Source organism: Schistosoma mansoni, chromosome W (assembly GCF_000237925.1).
Source record: "Schistosoma mansoni strain Puerto Rico chromosome W, complete genome".
Lineage (NCBI taxonomy): Eukaryota > Metazoa > Platyhelminthes > Trematoda > Strigeidida > Schistosomatidae > Schistosoma > Schistosoma mansoni.
Window position 1 is genome coordinate 32907526 of NC_031502.1, and position 16221 is coordinate 32923746.

Sequence of the window (16221 nt, forward strand, 5' to 3'; positions counted from 1 at the left end):
GTAGATTTAAGTTATATGACGACAAGAAGAAATATATAGATGAACTGTTATGCACATAAAATAAGGTTTTGTCACATGACTATAAATCAGTCCGTTCGAAATTAAGGCTACAAAATCAATACAGCCTACATAGTATGCTTATAGATGATGTACTGTGCGATATCTTCAGTCAATTGGGTGTCCGAAGTTAGACAAAGTGAATGCAACTCATGCGATTATCAGTGAGAGCATAGGTCCTAGCCAAGGAAGTAAAACTCCTACCCCCTTACTATGAAAATGGCATGGAAATTTAATCAGTGTTCGTATAAATACGATAGTGATGCTTTCAGTTTACATGAGATTTTCTCGACTGCTTACATCGGTGATTTGTACGAATGGCTGTCGTCAAAACTCTAATCAAACTTATAAAGATAAATATCACTTACTAGGGGACCAAATTATAGGAAAACTTTTTTTGGAACTATCAGTATTGGATAAAGACAACTGTGGAAATAGTTATCAGAGATTATCTACCGACTAATTCTTAGTTTCATAGCTTAAATCAACCGTTTTCCATTATCACCGGTGTCTTCATTCAAATCACTTAAATTGACTAAATGTTTGTGAATAGCCATTGCAGTACGAATAGTCTCGAATATTTCCCAAATACTGAGATGTTGGCAGCACGATTTTGTTAGGTTAGTGGGACTAGCATATGACAGGCCAACCAGAAGTATAGTTAGCTCATCAGAGGGATGTCCGGATGTTGTAGACTTTGAGAAACGATCCAGTTTAACAGAGGAACTAGGAGATGAGTTAATAACAGACCTGCCTCCAAGACATGGGCGCATGATTGAGGAGAATAGGTGCTGAACATTTCTTGACTTCTGGCGAACTCCTGACGTTAAAGAACCAGCTTTAGAATATATATATTCTTTAACTTAATAAATGGCTCAAGACCTCCAAGTAACTTTTCAGACAAGGGAAATTCAACAAAACTTCAGTTTTTCGGTTTTCTGGTCAAAAACATCCAAAATACCAAACCGGATAAGGTGAATTCAAAATTTTCGAGGTCAGAGTTATGAACAAACAAGTTTAAAATTTGAGCAAAAACATTCATCCAAAACACCAAACTTATTGTTGTTCAGTACAACAGTCCGTAATCCTTCGAATATTTCCAGTTCTTCCTGTAACAGTTTGCACCGGAAGAGCACATGGATCCGTATCAGTTTGCTCACAAATGCAAAAAAGCACCATAGATGCTGCTGATGTTCTGAATCGTAATGCAGTGTTCATCTTGGGAAAGAGTAAGAAGTACGTTTGATGCGGTGTTCTAGATTATACTTCTGCTTTTGGTTGTATCCCAATACAATTTCTACTTGAAAAGTTAATCAGCGTCAATACTGACAGCTGGACAATCGAATGTCTATGTTACTTGATCTCTGAAAGAGAACAGTACACAGTGTTTGGAGGAAAGCTTTCAACGTCTCTACTGTCTCGCGAAGGTTTGCCGCAAAGAGCTGCTCACTCCCTGTTTTATTTTCTCTTCTTTTCTGTGTGATTTGCAATCTTCCACAGAAAACACTTTTGTGAATATGTGGACGATCTCACTGTATGTATGCGTGCTTCTACCCTTTCACATCCCCTTGAAATGAGTGAATTTTAGAATCTCATTGAGCGATGGTCCATTGTTAATGATCTCACACCTAATCCTTCTAAATATCCAACTTTTAGCGATAAATGGGTCCCCAAAATCAATAGCTCTGTAAGTTCTCGACTTTGGATGCTGACCACATTAGTTTTAATGGACTCACCTGGCTGAAGGCGCTTGGTCATGCTTCCGCACCAGATCATGAGTGGCTACACTATGCTCAACTTCTCTTACAACCGCTAGCCGGTTTGGATCAGTCACGTCTCCATATATTGATAGCTTATCAAATATATCTTCCAACTACTCCGCATCTGACTTTTGATTTCACTGGGTGGATATATTTCGATCATAGAAGGTGTTACTTGTTAAGGTGTTGTCAAACTCCATATACTTGTGACATCTTCAATTTGTTTTCTTTAGCCTGAAACATGAACAGTACCTGGACGCCCCTTTGGAATCCCATAAAGCTTGTACTATTGGAGATTCTTCAATTTTCGTGCAAGTTCTTCCTCTGATTTCTCATGATCTTATGTCCTGTTGTTATCGAGGAAAGATTCAGTTTGACTTACCACATAAAGAGGCTGTATGCTTTTGGCATCACTTGACATTTGCACTTACGATTCATCAGTTCTTGCATATTACCTTGAGGATGCCACAGGTATTATATATCACAATATATAAAAATTTTAAAAAAGCAATGATTTATGAAATTCCAAAAAGGAACAGACTCGCAGTTCATGGGTTGGTGTACCAGATCACGTCGAGCTCACCAATGAGGATACGACAGGTATTGTAGTTTGACAACATTTACAAGCAACACATTCTACAATTGAATCGTGCCTACCTAGTGAAACCAAAAGTCAGAAGCGAGGAGGTTGGAAGATATATTTGATGGATTATCAATATATATAAAAGTGACTGATCTACACTAGCTAGTGATCGCAGGAGTAGTTGAGCACGGCGTTCCCACTCGTGATCTGGTGCGGATGCATGACCGAGAGCCTTCAGCTAGCTGGGTCCATTAAAACTAATGTGGTCAGCATCCAAAGTCGAGAACTTACAGAGCTATTGATTTTGGGGATCTATTTACCGCTACAACCTTTTATTATCTACTATGATCCACTGTTCTTCACCATTCTTTCGAGAATAAACTTTACTGTATTGACGAGAATGCATAAGGCCGTTAGCATGGTGTGTGTTGAATCTTTTGAGGTCAGTGATAATACGCATATGGGTAGGCATCTAAAATCTTGCAAACACATAGTGGGTGTTGGCTTGTCAGATACCAACCATCCACTTCTTTCATATCTTTCCCTTTGTATGTCCCCTAGTGGACGAGAGGTTTATATAATGGAATACGTGGACGCAAACAACAGTATAAAAACTCTCTAATACCTTATCTGGTAACTACACTATGTGGTGAACACGTTGTTAAAGACGACCTGGTCGACAACTTGTATTCTTAGACACGTTTCTAACTAGAACATTGAGCAGAATTAAATCTTTGGAAAAAAGTGTTTCGTTTAGTTCCAAGTAGTTTATCTACTTGGTTTATGTGAATATATATGGAGCTATAGGTTTCTTTCATCTTTCTTTTTTTGTTAAAGAAGACTGTTGAAATACTTTGTTCTGATAATTCTATATTGTGCAAAAAAATATTCTATTTTATAAGCCCGTTAATAATAAAAGACACGGTCCGTACTAATGAACAGTATTGAGCAGTAGTGATATATGCTACTACAGATAAAGTTACTCGTTGTTCACTGATATGTCGTCTTTTCAGAATATTAAGGAATAAAACGAAAAGTCTTGCAGACTGTAGTCGGGATCTTTTCTCTACTTTCGTCGGCGCCTGATTTAAGTTTAGGGTCATGGGTGCTAAACGACCTCGGGGTCGTAGGTCGTCAGTTCCAAAAGCTAATAGGAAGAGAAACAAAGCAATGATTGAGCGAAGTTTGAGCCTATTAAATAATCATGCCTTGACTTTCCGGAATGAATTGAAGGCTCATTCAGAATCTAACAAAGAGGATAAGATTCCTTATCTCGGGTTGGAAGATTGCACTGAACAAGTAATCAGCAAAGAAACTGAAGACACCTCCTACTCCGAACAGCGAATCGAGGATGCTATAGCCGAATTTTCATTATTAAAGTGTCCACGATAGATCACAATCTCGTTTAGTACGCCCAGTATTTTAAAACCATTGCAAACCACTTTTCTATATTTCATGTTCTTGATTTTATTCTAACTGCTCAGTCAATAAACTTTGCCAGCTGTCATGCTAGCAGTTACTTATAGAAATCGGATGTATAAAGTGTTCCTTGTAAATAACACATAACATCATATATGCATATTTAAATTAATATTCTTTTGTTTGTATTTCATTCTAAGAGAGGTGTCAGGTTCTGAAAAGCTTCCTGTGTGATCGATAGGCTACGTCTCCTTTACCGCGCTAGGACAAAACTGCACGAATACATCGATGATTAAGCATTATATATTCGTTCTCTTAGTGGCTCTTAGCTAGCTTGAGGATGTGTGGAACTTGGAATAACTTGTTTCTGTAATTTTTAGGGTTACTTTGATGGTATTTTTATCCATCTAGGTGGTGCAGCCTTAAAAAGTGATAAAATACTGTCGAAATATTACACGTGGTCAGTTCTAATTGAGATAATAGTCTTCAAAGTCACCATGTCTAGTAAAGGTGTGCTTTTGATTGGGATTTGTAAGGCCTGAGATTTGTGATCACTAACCATAGGTATACCTTAATATCGGTTCTAATAACGAATATAAGATGTTTTCTAGTTCTCTAATTTACTTTCGGTAACGTTATGTTTTGCTCGACATCCTTCTTTTAGTTCCCTGTCTTTCGTTAGAATGTTACAATTAAATCTAGTGTTTATAGTAACTTTCGTCCTAAACATTTGCCATGTTTATATGAACACGAAGCTGGTCGTTTGTAATAAATTTTTGACCATACGTTTTGTAATCAGAAGAAATATTGTACAGAGTACGTCACTACCGAACCACGCCAACCACTGTCTGTCGCTAATCTTCCTATGTATAATTGAGTTTTGGTGTTCATCAGCATTTGTCAAATCAATTATTTTCAATTTTATGGATACCATTTCTACACACCCCTCGTTTATTGAAGTCGTGCATAGTACTTGTTAAGTCAAATCTTTATTCAACTCCGTTGTATTCGTCTGCTTTCAGTTAGTATTTATCTTACTGTTGTAGAATTCCACTCCACTAGTTCTTTGGGCACATAGAAGATAAGATCCAACCAGTCAAAATGGCTTCTTAATCTTTCTCTTAATGGGTTCTCTATACATAATTTCAACGTAGCTGATCTCAGTACATTTTGGTCAGTCATACGCAGCTTAGAATCTGGTATGTATGTGCAGCATTTCAAGTTGCTACACCACAGAGAGATAAAATTATCTAGGTCAGTCCCAGGGTATTAGATATAGTAGCAATTTTAACGGTAACAGGAACGCTTAGGCTTAGAAAGTATGGTACGAGTAGAAAATATGGACTCGTGAAATAAAAAGAACAAAATAACTTGGAATTCAAATATCTTTAGGGACCTGGTCGTGATACTTGTGTAGGTTGTGTATCAATAGGGAACCTTTCAGGGCATTTTGATATCTTCAAAGTTCATAAATCTGAGCTGTCTTTTCCTCTGTATTTGTTTAGGTATTCTAGGGTAATTTCTGCAAGATTGAAAAGAAGTAAATGTCTATCATATACTGGACCTATTTTCTCGCTACCTTTGGTTCAGTCGCTAATGGATAACTTGATCTTCCCATACTTTTGCTGTTACTTTAAAATTGAATACTGTCTCCCCTCATCGAACACTTTCTTTGCGTATATATCATGTTATTATTTACTTTAATTTATTGTTCTTTCTGTCCTGTTAATAAGCACAGCAGTTTGTATTACTGCATATTTTAATGTGGTCTTGCTCAGTTTAACTGAACTAAGACGACATCTCTAACTTCGAAATACTAGCACAAGGGTGAAAAGCACAGCGAACTACACTAAAATATTATTTATAATCTAAGAGCAATTGATCGCACAACCATATAGACATGTCTAAGAAAATGCTCTTCCACCAGCTATTTACAAAACAGTTTTCACTCAGATGGAACACGATACGGTTGGTTCCTTTAAGCACATGGATTAAATAGTTCAACAGAAATAAAAGAATAGCATTGTATTTCAATTGAATCATAAGCCATAGAATAGATATATCTACCTCCAAATCAATAGGGTGTTCCTTAAACTTTGTGTTATTCATAATCTTATATTGTAACTCATCTGAACTTACTAATAGAGTATGTCTCCAGTCGTCGGCATATTTATATTGTACTTAGTATTTACAGCATAATAAATGCTTTTAATTGAGTCGACTAACTTTTAGATGCACGAGGCCCCCAAGTGCCCTGGTACGGCCGAGGGTGGGAAGAGTCAGCTCTCACATGGCTACGCGTATGCAGCTACTGCCAGGGAATTCCTACTCACCACATTCTCGTGGCATTACTATTGTTTACGAAATTGAGAGGACGAAAAGTGAATGTCTGGCGCCTTAATCGAGTTGGTGGGTATGAAAAATCCACCTAGGGGAGTTGAAAGACTTTGGTTCTAAACCCATGTTTCACATGGGCTCCAGGATCCTGAAGGTAGAAATGGCGTATGAACCTATTGTCGGTCACAGGCTACCATGGGGCTGCATTTCCTAAAGTTAATCCACTGTCTTGTGGATTAGACCTCTAGGTCAAAGGCTTTGTGAATGACCCCCTAAGAAAACCATCTGCTTCGGTTTGGGTACCCGGGCAGTATTCTAGCACACACACGTATCGAATGATTTGTGTGACTCATATGTTTTTGGTGCCTCTTTGTACCGATGTTTGCGTTTAAATACATAAAATAAATGGATGCCTGAGACTTTTATAAGTTACGCTAGAAAGTGGTTTACTTAAGAAATGGTGAACAACGTGGTATACAACAAAAAAATATGCTTAAAATATATCTAACCTGCTGAAACTAGTGTTTTAAAATTGTCACCAGTTGAAAAGTGTGTCCACATACATACTACCTAAACTCTAAGCACATAGTATTTCAACAGAATGCCCACAGTCAAATGGAAATGGGAATAATTGAATGCTCCAATGTAAAATATCCCTAGCACTTAAAAGTTAGGTTTCATTTTCACTACGGATCAATCATTTTACATTCCATAAGTAACTCATCATGGCTGGATATTTTGTAAGGACGGAGAAACCTGGTGGTTAGATTGCTGTTATTGGTTGAAGTTGGCAGCTATGTGGTAAGTCTACAGACTTGTTTCGATTTACCCGGGCTACCAGCAACAAGAATTCTTGTGTTATTGGAGTTGATAGGATGCCAACAATTAAATTTTAAAGACCCTCGAATGTTTGGGAAATCACTTTTAGGGACAATTTAACTGGGACATTACCCCAACAACATCGTTCTCATTCTAAAATAGCACTATGCAACTTGTGACTGTCATCCTAGTATAATCTGGGCGTCTTTTACTTCCAAACGACTCACTTCCCTTGTACTCCACAGATTGTGGCACGCTCATGAAAGACTCGCTTGGAAGGACCAGATGTGATTTCGTTCAGGCCGTAATTGTATTGATCACCCGTACAAATGAGCTACGAATAAAAGCATGGTATGACTGAGGAAAAATAAGATGGGAATTTTTAAATTCCGAATCATCAGATATTTAAAATTTAGCTACTCTGCCAAAGGTATGATCAAACTGATAGTCCATCTGTGAATCAGATGACGAAATGTACACGTCATATTGGTGTTTCCACCTAAACTTTGCAATATATTAGACGTCGTGAAAGTGTGCAAAATTTCCAGGAAAGCGCATCAATGCGTCATGCAGTTTGGGCGCAAGATTAGATAAAATGTATTTAAATTAATATGAAATATGTGCAAAATTAGCGAACAGGAGGCTCGAACATTGTTGAGCATATCATCGATGTTATTGTCTATATTTAATGGCGCTCTGAGTACAGTCGTTATTTTATGTTTTGTAAAGAAATTATGTTTAGTTTGTAGATGATATTCATCACAGATTGACTTCATTTGGGGTACTACTGAAAACCAGAGAAGAATGGATAAACGTTTCACTTTTAATATTGGACTCTTAACAAGTACTCCCTGATTTTTAATATCTCAACTGAAATCAATCTGTGACGAATATCATAAAAATGATTGTAATTTAATTTGCACGGAGAGAAGAAATATAGTGTGATATACGTAAGGTTAAAATGTAAGTTACACAAACTGATAAGTTAATATAACTGATTGTTTGACATTCTTCTGAATACACGGGCTCTTACTTTCAGCTTAATACAATAAGACAACTTGGATAAATACTTTAAATACCTCATTAATGTATTTTCCGGATTAACTAAATATCTAGATTCCATAAAATTAGCAAAGAAAATACTTTTCATTAATCCTATAGTCTAGCTGAGAAACTGTGCTTAGTGGAGTCCCCCAGGGTACAGTTTTGGGGCCAGTGTTATTCCTCTTGTACGTAAATGACCTCCCTCGTCTACTGTCGTCATCAGTCTTGCTATATGCTGACGATGTCAAGATATGGAGAGCGATACAAAGTAAGGGTGATATATTAGAACTCCAAAACGACCTGGAGAAATTATCTGAATGGTCCCAAACATGGCAATCGCCGATAAATACTTCCAAGTGTGTTGTGATGCATATTGGTCATCAAGGTACAGATACATACACGATGAATAACACTGAGCTGCCTATTGACCAGACACACAAAGACTTAGGAGTCATTGTTAGCCAAGACTTAAAGACTACTGCACACTGCCGTGCAATAGCCGCCAAAGGTTTTAGAACTTTATGGTCCATACGTAGGGCTTATAGTCATCTCGACGCTAAAACATTTCTGACTTTGTATACAGTGTTCGTGCGTCCTAAACTTGAGTACTGCATACAAGCGGCTAGCCCCTGTCTAAAAAAAGACGATGAGCTCTTGGAAAGGGTTCAGAGAACAGCAACTAAGCTGATTCCCAGAATAGCGAAGCTCCCGTATGATGCTAGACTGACCAAGCTAATCCTATTCCCGCTGTCATATCGAAGAATCAGAGGCCACTTGATTACAGTTCTCAAATTGCTTAGTGATAAATTTGCACCTGATATGCCCTCATTTTTCTTGTCTCCCAAAACAGAAAATTTACGAGGACACTCCGAAAAATTTCACAAGCCCAGAACGAATTACTTGTCAGTTGACTATTGACTTTCCCATCGAATAATCAACGAGTGGAATTCATTACCTCATCACGTGGTTGAGACTCTATCCGTCGACTCTTTCAAAAGAAAGTTGGATCAACTGAGAGACCATCATTGCCAGGACAAACACAGGCCACCAAGCCTCCTGTCCTTTCCAAACTGAAACTGATTTATTTCTTTGATTCACCTCATAATAAATGATTTTCAGGAAATTTGATCATAAATTTGTTTAATTGTCTATTATATGTTACTAACTCTACAGGAGAGTATGATATGAGATAATTTCACTGTTTAGATAGTGTGATTTTTTCTAAAATTCTTTTAATATATAGTTAATTTCTGATAGATTACAATATAACAAAAACTGTTATCTCTTCTTATTTTCTTTATATAAATCAATTCAATCATAGATAACAATTTAATTATCACTCTAGTTATTTCCTTGTAACCTTCAACATTCTCATCGTTGTCATCATCATCTTGTTGTTATGACTATAGAAATTTCATGATTAGAAATATGTTGATCTGTTGTCAAGTTGATATTTATTTGATATTGTTTATGTGTTGTTTAAACCAGCAGGAGATTTTCGCCTATCATGTTGCATACTATTTGATTATAAAAATTAAAAAAAGAAAGAAAATTGTCCACGGGGTCAGTGTAATTTAATTTATCAGTTGATTAGTATTATTACACTTACACACATTTAAACATACATATATTCATGTAGATAGGAAGAAAGATGTTTAGACAAATGTACAGTTGAATAAATCATATTAAGATTATTTACAAGTAGACTAGAAAAAGAAAGATTATAAAAATCATTGCAACTAATATAGATTTGAATCACTAAGCAAACTCATTTTTAATTGTACACATACATCATCATTAAGATTTGTATTGTATAGGTCATTTTGGGTTAATAAAATAAGATAAAAACTATAATAGTTCAAGGATAGACAGGGTGGTTGAAATGAATCTAACGACAAAAATTAAACATAATCATTTAAAAAGAGTAAGAAATTAGAACATGGTACAAGCAGATACACACACACACATGTACATTAAAATAAACATTGAAAAATCAGTGACTAAATTTTTTTTTATTTTTTGCAAAATTTGTACAGATGTTTCATGTTGTGTGTTCTTAATTTTTGCTTTAATGTAATTTTATTTCTCAAGTAGACATTAATAGATTTAGTAGTAGTAGTAGTAGTAGTACCAGTAACAGGTAAGGTTTTAGCATTTTTGTGTTTAATTTATTAGTATTATACTATAATATGCAAAAACATATATTACTAATAATGTCATTTTGTATTAATAGTTGATTTACATATATTATTATTAGTAGTATCATGAAGAATGGTAATAAAATTTTTCTCATTTCATAGACATCATATTTTATTGAGCTTTTCGTGGTGATTTGATTGACGAAAATTAATTCATGTCAATCATACATCTATACCGACATATGAACATGTGGATAAAAATAAAGTATATTCAGGGTGAAATCTTTTATATCAAGACTTGATTGTTAAATAAAGATTGGTCAAACTGTTGATTGTCAAATAAATTATTAAGGATACCGATTTTTCAGGGAACTTTCATTAGAAATTGACGCCGGTTGGCAAATGAGATAGTGCTAGACGTTCCAGTAATGCGTAAACCATAACGCTGTACAGGATCTAAGTTCAATTCCCTTTAAAACTATTGGATCAAAATTCAGTGAGCTATAACTTCAGATTCAGCCTCATTGTGATGTCATACGATCTTCATTGAATAAACTTTAATGAATGTTATTGCTTTTCATTGCAACTTCAATAAATCTGCCTTTAAAGTAGTCACATGTGAGTATATGATTATTATTATTATTAGTAGTAGTAGTATGCGAGGATTTTTGGAGATCGTAAAACTTTTATAGTTTCAAATACGAACTGATCTTACCTACACCACCATTAGAAATTCGGAAGCACTGTATGGTCGTTCCATTCGAGCATGTGGTGACTTAGAATTGTGTGTCTATGACCCCACATCCGGTGGTCGAATCTAAGACCTTCGATCTTGGGTGCGAATGCTTAACCTCTAGACCTCTGAATCACCATTAAACAGTGTTGATGTCCAACTTCAATCAAATCACGATATTGTTCAACTATCATTCATTATTTGCTGTTCTAGTTACACAGGTGTACTTTATTTTAGTTTGTGATTTCTTCATAACGTTTGCATTTCAGAGTTTTTTCACTTTGATATACTTTTTTTCCAAATGTCACTGTTCTTATAAGTTTATAATAAAAATTCTTTTCACTATAACATTAAAACAAATTAGCATCTCTTTTATTTCCTAGTTTACAATCATCAGTATTTTTTGTAATCTATTTTTGGTCAGAAGGGGTTTTGTGGAGAATTTAGCATTTCCATAGTTGAAATCATGAGTCCATTGAAGCTAGACCACCATGGAAAACCTGGAAGCACTGAACGGCCGTTTCATCCTATTATGGGACTCCTCATCAGTGCGCATCCACGATCCCGCACTCGCGAGACTCAAACCCAGGACCTACCTATTTTTGTTCAGACAATTAGTTAAAATTTATAATGTAAAATATACTGCTATTGAGTCAATTAGTATCACAACCGTGACTTTTGCTTGAAATTCGAGGCATAATACCACATTATCACTCATCTTAAGAAAAGGTTTGTAAAGGATATTTTTTATCTAAAAACTGCGTAGTTATCAAGTCATAATAAAAAGTCTATAATGAAAATAACAATGTATAAATGTTAAATTATGTGAATTGTTTACTCACTTCTGATCCTGATTCATTCTGAAACAAAATTTAACAACAATTCATTGGATTTTTCTTTGTTCAAGGTAAACTCTTTATCTCATTAATAGACAAAGATTCTTGTTTTGTAAAAATTACTTAACAAGATTAAGGGTTTTATCTATGTTTTTGAGAACATCGTCTTGTGATATCAACTTGTCGGCTTTTCAAGAAATCTGTGTATGAATGATATAGAAATAATGAGGAATCAATCATAGAAGTATTTATCGATACAGAAGTTGATGCAAACATGCTCTAGCCTGTCGAAAAAGTGAGTTTTTAAGATGAAAATATTCTAGATTACGAAGACAAAAACCAGTTCTATACGTTGAAAAAAAAACTTTGCATACTTAATTTTCGTTATATTTTTGGTGACAAGTTATTGATTTTGACGATCTGTATTGGCTAAGAAGTGGTGTAAATATCCTAAGGTCACTTTCACTGCCGTTCAGTTTAGACAGTGCATTATTGTTTCACTGAAATCATTCTTATCAATTATGGTAATAATCAACTAGATATTTATCTATACATATATGTGTGATACACAGAAAATTATCGGATCTAAATTTTTGATCGGATGTTGTCATTTGATTCTATTTTACATTTGAATTTTGTACTACTGTTACTACCACAAGACGTTCAATTCAAGTGTTGTCGTTTGTTAGTACGCAGACGCATTCAGCTAAAACATTTTAAGCAAATCAATCGATATATTATATGCTGTCATAACAGTTTTTATAACACCACAAACTATTCACCGCAGAAAAGCAAAAATACTGGACAATAAATAGTTTAAATCAGCGAGATAAGCACAGGGGACATCAAAAGAATGAGTAGTAATTGATAACATTTGGAAACGACAGCCCAATAGAGAGTTGTGTGGAGATCTCTGGCAAGTGGCCTATACTTTATGTGTAGGTAAGGTAAGCATAATAGACAACGACGTAGTCGACGATTGTATCACCCTACTCTTAAACTCATTAACACAACACACTGGTCTAATATACCCTTAGGGAGAAGTAAAAAATCTCAGGTCTATCAGTAAACATACTAACATTTATCCATCTATTATTAAGTCAATAGTTATAATCATTTTTCGGTTTCAATCAGCTTATGATATTTTCATTTGTGAAATTAGACTGAAGCCACAAATCGTAACTGCGTCACCGATGACTACTGGTCGATGATTCGATGGGGATAGTTCGTCGTGAATTAATTATGAACCTACAGATGAATATTAGTTGGAAGCATTAGTGTTACAACAAGACAATTATTTCTAATGAATACAAAAAGGTTTCATTCATCCAATATTTCATTTTTAAAAAATTAGTTTTTTTTTTTAGATACGGGAACGAATTCAGCTCTTCATCAATGAAAATGGACGGTTTTTAATTACAATCACAAAAAAATTCACTATGATCATACGAAGAGTTCGCTGAAGTTAAAAACATAACTACAAATATATTTCTACCTAGTTGCTTAATATTAGTGTATTCACCGAAATACCTAAAAGCTATGATTTCAATCCCATCAAAATTTGCAATTCCATTGTCTCGGATAAGTTCAAAAACTTATGAAACGAAACAAACACCTGTATATTGTAACCAGTCCAAATTCAAGCCATAGAATTCTGTAATATCTCCAGATTAACTATGTTGATTGATAGACAGTGTGACCAAGTAATCATACCCAGTCAACCAACTGATGGATAAACAGACAGATTTATGAACAATACACACGTAACAGATACCATTGTGTTAACTTTATTTCTTTCTCCTATTCAATCTGTACAAATTATCATTGAATGGTTGTATTCTTTTTGAATTATCATAGTTCATTTCTTATCAATTTTAATGTATAGGAGATTGGTGAGGAAAAATATCTTGTAAGAATGTTCACACATAATTGAACAATAGTTGCTATAATTTACTAATCATTTGTTCTATATAAGTTGTCAAGCTATTCGCTCTAATCTTGACGAATATTCGTATAAATTAACACTTGATTATTTTTTTTACCTTCACCACCCCCTCCACATAGACATACCCGGAAAGATAACGAGTTAAAAGAAAGAGAAAATTATGTTTTTATGGTAGGCAAATAACAGACAATTTAAGAGGTGATACTCTTGTAAAACTGTTTTAATTAACTTGTAATAACTTATATATTATCATAATCAGTTAGATACAAGGAAATTACCAAGTGGATAAAAATTAACGTTTTCTGTACAATGTAATCTATTGACTAAGTTTGGAAATTATTTAAAATTAAGGAGTTTCGTCTCAGAGATTATATTAATAGTAATTTTCTTTACAAATTGAGATCATCGTGTAAAGAATTCATGAAAAAAACCAGGTGTGCATTGAATAGTTGTGTTTGTAATGGAAAACACATGATCAATGAGTTAGTCATAAGTAAGTAGGACCATATGTGCATCAACTCAAGTTGTTACACCACATCACCACAGTGAAATGAAATGATGGAGATAAATATCAAAGTAATGAAAGTAGTAACATTATCAGTGGTAGTAAAAAAAAGATTAGGGACAAGTAAATGATTAGAGAATAAAGAATGAATCTACTAAATACAGGTATGAGTTAATTTCAAAACTGAATACCTAAGGAAAGATAAGGAACGAGTGCATCTGCCTCAGTGTAACGGATTCAGAACACCACTAGTTACGATAATCGTAAGGACCTCAACCTGGTATTTTGCTCCTAACAATATAGCTCAGTCTTACAGTCAAAGACTTCATATACTTAGGCTAAGAGTTTCTCTGACCATCCTCGATTTTCTCAAACCTACTTCTATATCGGGCAGCATAGGAGTATTGGGTAATTGAATATATATAATACTTATCCTAACAGATTAGGCCGAATCCAGGTTCTTTTTAAGGTACTGAATTCGAATCTGGTAATCTACATTCTCAACATTAATCGGTGATCTTTTTAACTGTCATCAGCGATTTCATTTCAACTCCAATCTAATTAACCACACAGATCATGTGTATAGAATAGATGAATTTTAGGTAGAAATGAGATTGAAAACGCTCTTTTCATTCTGTTTGGGACGAGAAAACTGTATGTATTTGTATTACCATATTGATGCATCATATAAGAACTCGAAAGCATTAGCTTCAACTTCAAACATCAATACATGATTCATTATTCAACAAGAAAATATAAACCTTTAAAGATTTTAAGAAAAACTTCCCATTAATATTTTTGTTATTGTTGTTGTTGATTATCTAAGTAAATAATACAGATTAAAAAAAATTATTTAATTTCCATTGAGATTGTTTATAATCTGTTTACTTTAAATGGATAGAAGAAAGAAAAAAAGACGAAATTAATTTTACAACTTGGGAAGAAACAATATCTATTTACTTTGAAAATGATGATTCGATGAAACATAAATAATTCCAGATATTATGAACTTAGGTATGGAGAGATGTAACGTGTACATTTGTATGTATATGCGAGAAAAGCAAATACGTATAAAGGTAACAGGCATAGGGGAAGAAAAGGGCGTAAAGAATAAACATTGGTGTCAAATTTCTCAACGATATATATATATATATATTAGAAGGGGGTTTTGTAGAAGTTTTAGTAACTTTATATAGTTGAAATCATGAGTCAATAGAAGCTAGACCACCATGGAGAACGTGGAAGCACTAGACGGCCGTTTCATCCTATTGTGGGAATCCCTAGCTGTGCTCATCTACGAAGCGGCCATGGTGGTCTAACGTCAATTGACTCATGATTTCAACTATATAAAATCTCCACAAAACCCCCTTCTAATAATGATCATACGCTCACTAGTGACTGGCTCCATGAGGTATTTCCTGGAGTTCTAGTGAGAAGCAGTGACCAGTGGAGTTCAGCCAGGTCTGTTGGGAGATAGTAACTCATTGAAGACATTGGTGAATGGTTACTCAATTTCGTGGATTGGTTGAAGTTAGACATTAACACCATTGGATGCCGGCTCAGTGATCTAGAGGTTAAGCGCTCGCGCGCGAGACTGGTAGGTCCTGGGTTCGAATCTCGCGAGACGAGATCGTGGATGTGCACTGCTGAGGAGTCCCACAATAGGATGAAACGGCCGTCCAGTGCTTCCAGGTTTTCCATGGTGGTCTAGCTTCAATTGACTCATGATTTTAACTATACACATATTTTTTTCTTTCTTGTTGCTGATATTGAGGACTGTATACGATTTCTAGTCACAATCCAACTTTTCGAAAGGAGGTTTCTGAAGACTTCTTTTTAGTTATAAAGTCTTAGTTTGAATTTATCTCTGATTATAGTATCTAGAATAATTATCAAAGTTTAACAATTAAACCTATCTGTTTATATGAAATAACATTACCAGACATACTCTCCAGAGCTACTAATGTTTTTGTATAAGTTTAGTGCTCTAAGGTCTAGTCGCTGTAAAAACTCAAGATCCTGGATTCAATAACTAGTTTGATTGT

At 34.8% G+C, this 16221-nt stretch overlaps 2 protein-coding genes across 2 annotated transcripts; one reads left to right on the forward strand and one right to left on the reverse strand.

The window, feature by feature from the left end:
* Window positions 1–536: 536 nt before the first annotated feature.
* Smp_017980 (hypothetical protein) lies at window positions 537–830 on the reverse strand (the record flags this gene model as incomplete). Its single annotated transcript, XM_018789421.1, has 1 exon — window positions 537–830. The coding sequence occupies one exon, from the start codon at window positions 828–830 to the stop codon at window positions 537–539; it is 294 nt and encodes a 97-aa protein (XP_018654866.1).
* A 2670-nt stretch (window positions 831–3500) lies between these two features.
* On the forward strand, window positions 3501–3984 carry Smp_017990 (hypothetical protein). Its single transcript, XM_018789422.1, has one exon. The coding sequence runs from the start codon at window positions 3502–3504 to the stop codon at window positions 3790–3792; it is 291 nt and encodes a 96-aa protein (XP_018654867.1). The 5' UTR covers window position 3501; the 3' UTR covers window positions 3793–3984.
* The last annotated feature ends 12237 nt before the right edge of the window (window positions 3985–16221 follow it).